The sequence below is a fragment of the Arachis hypogaea genome, chromosome 5 (assembly GCF_003086295.3).
Source record: "Arachis hypogaea cultivar Tifrunner chromosome 5, arahy.Tifrunner.gnm2.J5K5, whole genome shotgun sequence".
Taxonomy (NCBI): Eukaryota; Viridiplantae; Streptophyta; class Magnoliopsida; order Fabales; family Fabaceae; genus Arachis; species Arachis hypogaea.
Window position 1 is genome coordinate 29,520,809 of NC_092040.1, and position 11,216 is coordinate 29,532,024.

At 37.1% G+C, this 11,216-nt stretch overlaps 2 protein-coding genes across 2 annotated transcripts; both read right to left on the minus strand.

Moving 5' to 3' along the window:
• Nucleotides 1-1,781: 1,781 nt before the first annotated feature.
• Nucleotides 1,782-2,672, minus strand: LOC112799636 (zinc finger BED domain-containing protein RICESLEEPER 2-like). The gene is made up of 3 exons (XM_072238058.1): nt 2,379-2,672; nt 1,974-2,292; nt 1,782-1,885 (listed from the first exon to the last, which is right to left on the minus strand). Exons 1-3 carry the CDS (start codon nt 2,670-2,672, stop codon nt 1,782-1,784), a joined length of 717 nt encoding a protein of 238 aa, XP_072094159.1.
• Nucleotides 2,673-2,837: 165 nt separating this feature from the next.
• On the minus strand, nt 2,838-3,685 carry LOC140184866 (zinc finger BED domain-containing protein RICESLEEPER 2-like). The gene is made up of 2 exons (XM_072238059.1): nt 3,358-3,685; nt 2,838-3,256 (listed from the first exon to the last, which is right to left on the minus strand). Exons 1-2 carry the CDS (start codon nt 3,683-3,685, stop codon nt 2,838-2,840), a joined length of 747 nt encoding a protein of 248 aa, XP_072094160.1.
• Between the last annotated feature and the right edge of the window lie 7,531 nt (nt 3,686-11,216).

The following is an 11,216-nucleotide window of genomic DNA, read 5'->3' on the forward strand; positions in this document are numbered from 1 at the left end:
CGTTCCATGTCACTAGTTGAGTTTGCGTACAACAACAGCTTTCATGCAAGCATTGGTATGGATCCGTATGAGGCTTTGTATGGACGAAAGTGCCAGTTCTCACTGTGTTGTTATGAAGTCGGCGAAACAAGTGTGTTGGGACTGAATTTGGTGGCAGAGACCACTGAAAAGATCAAACAAATTCGAACTCAAATCCTAACTGCACAAACCCGACAGAAGAGTTATGCGTATCAGAGGAGAAAACCATTGGAATTTGAAGAAGGTGAACACTTATTTCTGAAGGTTACTTCGACAACTTGGATCGAAAGAGCGATCAAGGAGAAGAAGTTAAACCCGAGGTATATTGGACTATTTGAGGTATTGAGGCGACTCGGGCCAGTGGCGTAACAAGTAGCTTTACCGCCACTCTTATCTAATCTGCATGATGTATTTCATATGTCACAACTTCGTAAGTACACACCGGATACGACTCATGTGTTAGAGCCTAAATCGATTGAGCTGAAGGAGAACTTGGCTTTTCAAGTCACACAAGTGCGCATTGATGACACTAGTGTGAAGAAGTTGCGCGAAAGAAAGTCCTATTGGTTAAAGTAGCTTGGGAGAAAGCAGGAATAGAAGAGTACACTTGGAAATTGAAGTTAGAGATGCGAAAGGATTATTCTGAATTATTCTCAGGTAATTCCTAAATTTTGGGGACAAAATTTTGAATTTGGTAGGAAGAATGTAAAAACTGTAAGATTAATAACCGCTAAATTAAAATAAAATAATAAATTAATTATCCGAAATAGGATCCAAAATTTAGAAGTGTCAATTTTGAAATTTGAAGGTGAGATTTGAATTTAATAGATTTTTTCGAGTAGAAAAATGTAATTTTCTGCGGACAATTGCGTAAAAAAGCGTACCGGTAAATTAGCAGGCAGTACCGGCTTAAGTCTTTCCGGAACTATGCGAGAGTAAAAATAAAAACTATAGAAAAACTTAGAAAAATAATCAAAGTTAAAAACCAGACACTAATTTTAAAGGTTTTGGCCCAAAGTTGGGCCAAACTAACAAAAAACACTACGCAGTTCGACTGGGCCCAAGTTGGGCCCAAACCTAACATATAAAAACATAACCTAATGAGCATTCAGCTCATAACACACACTCAAACACAAAAGGGAAGCTGAGTTGAAGGGAGAAGATAAGATAGAAAATACTATTCATCTTCTTCTTCTTTCACTCAAAACTTGAGCTACGGTGCTCCAATTCACATTCCGTTTACAGTTACGTCAAGCTCTTACCGAACCCATCATTTTTAGCTAGGCATTACTGCTAAAAATTTGAAACTTACTCCTTTCTCAGCCCTAACAAATTTTGAAAATTTAGGTTTGGGTATTGAATAGATTTTTGTGATTTTGATTGTTTAGGTGCCATCCAATTAAGGGTGGCAAACGGGGAAGCCCGCCCCACCCCGTCGGAAGCCCGCTTTCTGGCGGGCTGGCCCGCCCCGCTCTGCCTATTTAGGCGGTCCCAAAATCCTAGCCCGCCCCGCCTAATGGTGGAGCCCACCTAAAATTGTTTTTTTTTATATTTATAAGGACATATCTAATATCTTTTATTTAAATCAATATAAATACAAATATTAAATATAAATATTCTTCAAAATAAATAAACATAATCCAATTATCCAAAATACAAAAACATAGTTATAAATAGTCCCATAGACAAAATAAATATAATCCAAAGTCCAAAAACATAATTATAAATAGTCTTCAAAGCAAATTAAACTTAATTCAATACACTTAATTTTCATCTTCATCTTCATATAAGTCAATAACATCATTGGAACCAACTCCTGGAGAATAGCCTTCTCCTTTTGCAATATCTTCCTGATCTTTATCTTCCTCTAGAAAAAAGTAAATAAATATATTAGAAAAATAGTACATAATAAAGTTCAAAATCACTCAAGTATGTATGTCATAAATATAATATACCAAAATCATCATATCCACGTATCCAATTTCTGGTGCAAATCACCGCTTCAACATTATCTGACAACAAACGACTTCTATACTTATTCAAAACATGAGAACCCATGCTAAATGCAGATTCTGAAGCCACGGTAGTAATAGGAATGCTCAACAAATCACATGCCATTAGTGATAGTGTTGGAAAACGATGATGGTTGTCTTTCCACCATTGCAAAACATTAATGATTGCATTATTGCAAAATAATGTTGCCTCACTCAAATAAATTTCCAGTTGGTTCTTTCCACTTTTCACTTCAGCTTCTTGATTACGGGACATCAAATCCTTTGCATTACAAACAATATATGAATCAAAAAGTATGAAAAATAAAAAATACATATAACCAAGTAGATAAAAATACATACACCAACAATTTTAATAAGGTGAGTTCCAATTGCAGAAGATGTTGCTTGAGAAAAATTACTTGAAAGTTGGGAAGAACTCTCTGCAGTTGTAGAGGAAATTTGGTCATAAACCTCAAAAAGCTTGTATAACTTACTCTTCACATGCTCCACTTTGTCTTTAGCACTAATAAGATCAATCTCATTATAGCAATGAACCAAAGTGTTGAGTTTAAATCTAGGATCAAGAACTGCCCCAAATGCAAGAACAACACTGTATTCTTCCCAATATTTCTTGAACTTAATCATCATTTTTTCTCCCATGTTCCTTATAAGCACTTCATCATTCTTCAAACTATTCATTAAAATAAGCTGGATTTGCCAAACTTGTAAAAAATACAAGTTGGATGTTGGGTAAGAAGTTCCAGACATCAACTTGGTAGTTTCGTAAAATGGTAACAAGAAATCACATATCTTTTCAGTTCTCCTTCACTCATCTGATGAAGGACAATACTCCCTAAACCCAGCTTCTTTTACTTTATACATTTCAAAAGCTTTCTTATAAGGAATAGCACTTGCAAGCATTGCATAAAGTGAATTCCACCTAGTAGGAACATCTAAACATAATGCAGTCGTATACTCAAGTCCCTCAATATCTTCAAAATATTCTTTAAACTTAACCATTCGACTTTCAGATTTTCTCAGAAACTTAATTGACTCTCTAATCTTATACACTGCATCGCTACATATTTTTATTCCATCTTGGACAATAAGATTTAAAATATGAGCAAAACAACAAACATGAAAGAATTCACCACCACACAACAATGAACCATGCACATCCAAACTTTTCAAGTGTTCAACACAAGTATCATTAGAAGAATCATTATCCAAAGTAATGAAAAAATCTTTTTATCAATTTTCCACTCAGTCAAAAGCGTAAAGATTTTAGAAGACAACTCAAATCCTGTGTGAGAAGGAGGCATATGACAAAAATTGAGAATTTTACTCTGTAATTTCCAGTTCTCATCAATAAAATGTGCAGTCAAACATATAAACCCCTCATTGGTACTCGAAGTCCAAAGATCAGATGTTAAGAAAATTCTATTTGGAATGGAAACTAAAATTTTTTTAAGTTTTCCAGCTTCTCTCTTGTGAACTTTCACTATGTCAGCCTTAACCGTATTCCTAGAAGGAAGTTTCAAAGTTGAACTAATATATTTTACCCAATTTCTAAATCTCCTATCATCAACCATATTAAAAGGATTATCCCCAACAACTACATACCCAGTAAACATATCTCTAGCCACTCCTGAATCAATCTTAAGTGAACCCATTTTAAGTTACAATTCTGCTATAGTCTGACCAATATCTTCATGCTTAATTTGAGTACAACTATCAAGATGTCATTTTATAGTAGAAGTGCTATATCGCTTACCTCCAGCTTTAAACACCTTCTTGCATCCTTTACACTCAGCACGTTCTACTCCATCCTTATCTCGACCAAGCTTTTTGAAAAAATTTCAAACATCAAAGGTTGCTAGTCTCAGCCTTTTCGAACTAGGTTCATCAACCTCGACCGGAGCAGCCTCAGAACCAACTCCAGTAGTAACAAGGTTACTCAGTTTTAGAATTCATATTTTCTGAAATAAAAGCAAATGTAAATTGTTTATATGAACTAGGTTCATCAACCATTAGCAAACCACACAAAAAACAGCAAACAATTTCTGAATTCGCATCAGATTCAAGTATTCAACCTAATATCAACCATTATCAACCATAATCAAAACTTAACATTATGAAACAACACAAAAAATAGGAAATAATTTCTGAATCCGCATCAGATTCAAGTATTCGACCAAATATCAACCATTATCAACCATAATCAAAACCCAACTATTATCAAACAACACAAAAAACAGGAAACAATTTGTGAATCTGCATCAGATTTAACCAAATATCAACCATTATCAACCATAATCAAAACACAACCATAATCAGATTTAACCAAATATCAACCATAATCAAAACTCAACCAAATATCAACCTTAATTTACCTATATCAAACAGCACAAAACACAACAAACAAACCTAAATTGATGAATCTCAAACCCTAAGCCAGAAAACTAACCAGAGGAGGCGAAGACCAGGACAGAGGAGGCGAGGAGCAGCCGTGTCGCAGCGATAAAGATAAATAAGGAGTCCCAGAGTCCCAGAGAGCGAGACCAGTAGCGAGAGGACAAGACCCAGGAGCCCAGAACTGAGACCAGCAGCGACTACGGCCAGACAGAGCAGCAGCGGTGGCTAGAACCTAGTAGGCGACGACGACCGAAGATCGACGGTGACTCAGTGACTGCAGCTCAGTGAGCGTCAGGGGTGAGGACGGAATTCTGAAGTGCAAGCTGAGGTCGATGGAAGTGCGAGACGGCGGGTGTGAGGTGTGACCATGTGAGAGACTGAGAGTGACGGTGAGGATTGAAGACCTTGGGGACGAAGCTGAAGGCTGAACGCTGGAGACTAAGAAGCTGAAGGCTGAAGGCTGAAGCCTCTATGTTGACTGTTGAGGATGACATAGTGAGAGACTGAGAGTGACAATGAGGAACTGAGGATTGAGGTCGAGCCGTCGAGGAGACTGGAGACAAAGAAGTTGCAACTGCAAATCTGGAAGTGGAATTAGGGATTCATTAAGGTTTCGATGGGGAATGGGGATTGGGTCGGGTCGGGTCGGGTGGGTGGGTGGGTTCATGGGTTCTGGGTCTGGGTTCATGGGTTCAACCTTAAAAAAATGCCTCAGCCCGCCGGGAAAAGCCCGCCCCGCCCCGCCAAAGCCCACGGTTTAAGCGGTTTGGGTTAGGCGGACTTTTGTCTTTCGGCGGTCCCAAATTTCCAGCCCAGCCCACCTTTTTTGGCGGGTTACGCGGGTCGGCACGGCGGATTTAGGCCCGTTTGCCACCTCTACATCCAATAGTGGATTATTATTGGTTTGTACCCCAAACACTGTTGGATAAGATAAGAAAACTCTTTGCCCTTGTGAATTAATAATTTGGTGAACCCTAGGATTTATTTTAGTGTATTGCATGTGTATAGCTTGAAATTCGTAACTATTGTAGTTGATTTGGACTTGACTTGGTGGAATTGGAGCATTGGAATTTAGTTTGGTGGTTTGATTGTGCTTGGAAGCTTGTTTGGAATCAAATTTTGGTATTTTATACGTATTGGGAATCGGTCAATGTATAGTTTCGGTTTTTTTATGTAATATGTAATGTTTCGTGAAACTTAGGCTAGTGGACCTTAGGATAGGACTGAATTGGTTGTTGATAATTATTAAATTGATTATGTATATTGTTGATCATTAATGTTGAAGATAAAATTGGATGAACATTGATGTTAATGAGGATTGGTGATGATATATGATGAAAGATGTTTATGAATAGTTAAATTGTACAAAATTGTTAATATTGAAATCTTGATTTAGAAATTGTTGATTTTGTTGAACTATGGGGGAAAGTGTTGGAAAATTGAGCAAAATAGGTATGGAAAGGATTGAAGTACAATGTAATAGTAAATTGTAATGTGTGGAAGTGCTTGGTGATGATTTTGAGTAGGTTTAAGTTTGGTTTGATTTGAAGTTTTGGAAAACTAGAGAATTATGTTAAATTTTTGGAAAACATTATTTTTGATGAACTTTGATGAGGCATATTGTCTGAGAGCTTTAAGACATTCGAAGAACGGATGGAAAATGTTTTAAAAAGTAAAAGTTATGCGCATTTGAAATTTGGTATGAAAATATGAATTCTGCAGCTTTTGAAAGTTTTCTAAGCCTGTCAAGGTATACGTACGCAGAACAGTGCACGCGACGTGGATGTTGGCCATTGCCAAGTGATCTTGTATACACGGGCACTGGCATGTGTACGCGGAAACGTTGATTTCGAGGCATGCATATGCAACTTGTAATACGCGACGCCGGGATTCCCCTCAGTTTGAAACTCTCGCGTACGCGGGTGAGGTGTTGCATACGCAGCCACCCATTTTTGCCATTGAGCATTTGCAGGACAGGGGCATGCGTACGCATGACCCCTGTTTTGCTGAAAACTTATTTTCTTGCAATTTTAACTGGTTCTCTAGCTTTCTAAGCTTCTTTAATTGCCGTTTAAGACTCCTAACTAGTAATTAGACTCTAAGATTAGCGAGAATGAATTGGGTGATTTAAAATTGGCATTTTGTTAGTGAGTTTAGAAGATGGAGACTTAGGTTTTGGAAGTACTGTGGATAGAATTGTTGAATAATTTGGAGGAGTACTATATGGATACTGAATTTAAGAACTCGTGAATTAAGGATGGTTAAAGTGAACTTGGAACTTGGAAAAGATTAATGAACTTATGTTATGAGCAGTGATCATTGATAATTTCTATTATATATTATTATGTATTGAGATTGATGAGTCACTACGTGCCTGACAAGGACGGTGGTTAATCTCGCTTGTCGAGGTCGCGGCGCCTGTGTTAGGACGGTAGTTAATCATACTTACGTTGAGATGTGAGGTTTGAGGCTGAGTATCCCACTTGCAACCTTTCAAGTTGCAAGAATGGGCCAGACACTATATTCCTGGATAATGGACGGTCACTATATCCCTGGGGTACCAATTATTCATGACCGAAAAGCGACATCCCATGGGGATGTGTCGGATTGGCAGTTGAACCAACAAGTGATATCATAGCCAATATGACAGGAATTCATCATGTGCATCTTCTATGTGTTTGCTTACTTTGCCTATTTGCATATTTTTCCTAAGTGTATAACATGTTTACTTGCTATATATGCATATTACCTGTGTTTTACTTGTTTGCAATTATTTGTGTTTTCTACTAAGATTGAGGAGGCTCGGTAGGCGGTGGCGATAGGATCGCATGGAGGATAGGCTGGTGAAAGCTGTGGGACAGCGGTGTTTACAATTAGTTAGAAAACCCTTAGGATTTAGATAACCCTTTATGGTTTTTACTTACATGTTTCTAAGTTTGAATCTTATGCTCGATGTGAAGTTCTAAGAATGTCTTTGGTGTCCCAAAATCTTATATCTTATATATTGAGAACTGTTACCATACTGAGAACCTCTGATTCTCATACCATATGTGTTGTTACTTTTCAGATGCAGGTCGCAACCAACCTTGGTGAGTTTGTGGGATGGTGACAGAGCGGAAGATTCGCTTTTATCCTTGTCTTTTGGATTATTTTAATGCAGATTCTCTCTCTTTTATTATTATACTTTGTTGCCTTAGAGGATTACTTTGAGAGTTAGGATATTACTGTTTTATTTCAAAAACTCTGTTATGTCTATATTAACTAGTCGGCCTAAACTCTGCGGGCTGCGGCTAGTATTCTTTTGGCTATTACACACACACACACACACACACACACACACACACACACACACACACACACACACACACACATATATATATATCTACCTTGTAATCTTGTATCTTTTTCTTGTGTATCTTCTCTGTTGTGTTTGGTTATCGTGTGTGAACGTTTCATGCTTTTGTATATCTGTTTTGAGCTTTATATCTTCCTTAGGCTTTTGTATCTCTGTCGTGGCGCTTTGTTTTCCTTTGCCTGATGGCATGAGATAAGGCTTAGGGTAATAGGGTGTTACAACAAGCACTACCTATGCCTAGTATGTGGCAGGGTGATGAGCGGATATTTTATACACTTTTTGGGGGTAATTTCATGTAGATTTTAGTATGTTTTAATTAGTCTTTAGTAGAATATTATTAGTTTTTAGGCAAAAATCATATTTCTGGACTTTACTATGAGTTTGTGTGTTTTTCTATGATTTCAGGTAATTTCTGGCTGAAATTGAGGGAGCTGAGCAAAAATCTGAGTTAGGCTGAAAAAGGACTGCTGATGCTGTTGGATCCTAACCTCCCTGCACTCGGAATGGATTTTTTGGAGCTACAGGAGTCCAATTGGCGCGCTCTCAACGGCGTTGAAAAGTATAGATCCAGGGCTTTTCAGCAATATATAATAGTCCATACCTTGCGCGAAGATAGACGACGTAACTTGGCGTTGAACGCCAAGTACATGCTGCTGTCTGGAGTTAAACGCCAGAAACACGTCATGATCCAGAGTTGAACGCCCAAAACGCGTTATAACTTGGAGTTCAACTCCAAGAAAAGCCTCAGCTCGTGGATAGCTTTAGTCTCAGCCCCAGCACACACCAAGTGGGCCCCAGAAGTGGATTTCTACACCAATTATCTTAGTTCACTCATATTCTGTAAACCTAGGTTACTAGTTTACTATTTAAACAACTTTTAGAGACTTATCTTGTACCTCATGACATTTTCAGATCTGAATTATACACTCTTTGGCAGCATGAGTCTCTAAACTCCATTGTTGGGGGTGAGGAGCTCTGTAGCGTCTCGATGAATTAATGCAATTACTTTTGTTTTCTATTCAAACACGCTTGTTCTTATCTAAGATGTTCATTCGCGCTTAATTATGGAGAAGGTGATGATCCGTGACACTCATCACCTTCCTCAATCCATGAACGTGTGCCTGACAACCACCTCCGTTCTACATCAGATTGAATGAGTATCTCTTAGATTCCTTAATCAGAATCTTCGTGGTATAAGCCGGATTGATGGCGGCATTCATGAGAATCCGGAAGGTCTAAACCTTGTCTGTGGTATTCCGAGTAGGATTCTGGGATTGAATGACTGTGACGAGCTTCAAACTCCTGAAGGCTGGGCGTTAGTGACAGACGCAAAAGAATCAATGGATTCTATTCCAACCTGATTGAGAACCGACAGATGATTAGCCGTGCTGTGATAGAGCATTTGGACCATTTTCACTGAGAGGATGGGAAGTAGCCATTTACAACGGTGACACGCTACATAGAGCTTGCCATGGAAGGAACCTTGCGTGTGGGAAAAGGATTTCAAGGAAAAGTTGAAATTCAGAGGACAAAGCATCTCCAAAACTCCAACATATTCTCCATTATTAAAGTAACAACTATTTATTTTATGCCCTTTTTACTTTATACGAGGCTAAAGAATCCTATTGGTATCCTGACTAAGATTAATAAAATAAACATAGCTTGCTTCAATCCAACAATTTCTGTGGGATTCGACTCTTACTCACGTAAGGTATTACTTGGACGACCCAGTGCACTTGCTGGTTAGTTGTGCGGATTGCAAAAAGTGTGATTGCAATTTCGTGCACCAAATTTTTGGCGCCGTTGCCGGGGATTGTTCGAGTTTGAACAACTAAAGGTTTATTTTATTTCTTAGATTTGGAAGATTTTGGCAATTGGGTCAGAGTCTTTTATTTTCTTTTCAAAAATATTATTTTTCTTTATTAATTTTTTATTTTTCTTTGAGTCTAGTGTCTTGTTATAAGTTTGGTGTCAATTGCATGCTTTTCCTTGTCTCTTAATTTTTCGAATTGCATGTTCTTGTTTTTCCTTGATCTTCAAGTTGTTCTTGTTTATTTTTCTTGTTTGATCTTGAGTTTTTTTGTTTTGTGTCTTTTCTTGTTTTTCTTGTGCTTTTTCAAAACATTAACTTTCAAAAAATTTATACTTTTATCCATAAATATAATACATCTTTAAAATCAACATTGAAGTTACTGCCCAATTGGCTGGAGCATTAGTAGTTGTTCTTGATAATTGGGTATCTTCTTTAAAATCTTTTTCAAAAAAAAATTAATTAATTTTTCTTTGATTGAATCTTCTCTAAGTTTGGTGTTTTCTTGTTAATTTTTCTTTAATTTTCAAAAATTTGTCTTGGTTTTCTAAAACTTTTAAGTTTGGTGTTCTTTCTTTTGTTCTTGGTGTTCTTGTGAATCTTCAAGGTGTTCTTGAGTCTTTCTTGTGTTTTGATCTTAAAATTTTTAAGTTTGGTGTTCCTTGGTGTTTTCCCTCCAAAAAATTTTCGAAAATAAGGAGCATTAGATCTAAAAATTTTAAGTCTTGTGTCTTTTGTGTGTTTTTCTCTTTCATCATAAAATTCAAAATTCAAAAAAATATCTTTTCTAACTAATTTTAAACTCTTTTTTTTTTCGAAATTTTTATATAAAAATTCAGATTTCAATTTCAAAATATTTTCAATTTCTTTTATTTATTTCGTTTTTATTTTATTTTATAAAATAATTTTTTTATTAAATAAATAATATCAACATACATATCATCTCCTTTATTCCATCATGGAACTAAGTGGGAATGAACAGTCCAAGAGGACTCTGGGGTCATATGCGAACCCCACTACTGCTTCATATGGGAGTAGTATCTGTATACCCTCCATTGGAGTTAGTAGCTTTGAGTTGAATCCTCGGCTCATTATCATGGTGCAGCAAAACTGCCAGTATTCTGGTCTTCCACATGAAGAACCTACAGAGTTTCTGGCACAATTTTTACAAATTGCTGACACAGTGCATGATAAGGAAGTAGATCAAGATGTCTACAGATTATTACTGTTTCCATTTGCTGTAAAAGATCAAGCTAAGAGGTGGTTAAATAACCAGCCTAAGAACAACATAAAAACATGGAAACAGCTATTAGAAAAATTCCTGAATCACTATTTCCCTCCAAAACGGATGACACAGCTAAGGCTAAGCATCCAAGGCTTCAAACAAGGAGATAATGAATCGCTTTATGATGCCTGGGAGAGATACAGAGAGATGCTAAGAAAATGCCCCTCTGAAATATTTTCAGAGTGGGTGCAATTAGACATCTTCTACTATGGGCTTACAGAAAAAGCTAAGATTTCTCTAGACCACTCAGCTGGTGGATCTATACATATGAGAAAAACAATTGAAGAAGCTCAAGAGCTTATTGATACAGTTGCCAGAAATCAGCATATGTACCTAAGC

What these genes read in the sequence shown, in the direction of transcription:
- LOC112799636 (XM_072238058.1), bottom strand. Translation starts at nt 2,672, where the DNA reads ATGGGAGAAAAAATGATGATTAAGTTCAAGAAATATTGGGAAGAATAC. An exon ending in GAACTCACCTTATTAAAATT is followed by an intron (nt 2,293 to 2,378) that starts GTTGGTGTATGT and finishes TGTAATGCAAAG; the next exon opens with GATTTGATGTCCCGTAATCA. An exon ending in ACGTGGATATGATGATTTTG is followed by an intron (nt 1,886 to 1,973) that starts GTATATTATATT and finishes ACTTTTTTCTAG; the next exon opens with AGGAAGATAAAGATCAGGAA.
- LOC140184866 (XM_072238059.1), bottom strand. Translation starts at nt 3,685, where the DNA reads ATGGGTTCACTTAAGATTGATTCAGGAGTGGCTAGAGATATGTTTACT. An exon ending in TGAGAACTGGAAATTACAGA is followed by an intron (nt 3,257 to 3,357) that starts GTAAAATTCTCA and finishes ATTGATAAAAAG; the next exon opens with ATTTTTTCATTACTTTGGAT.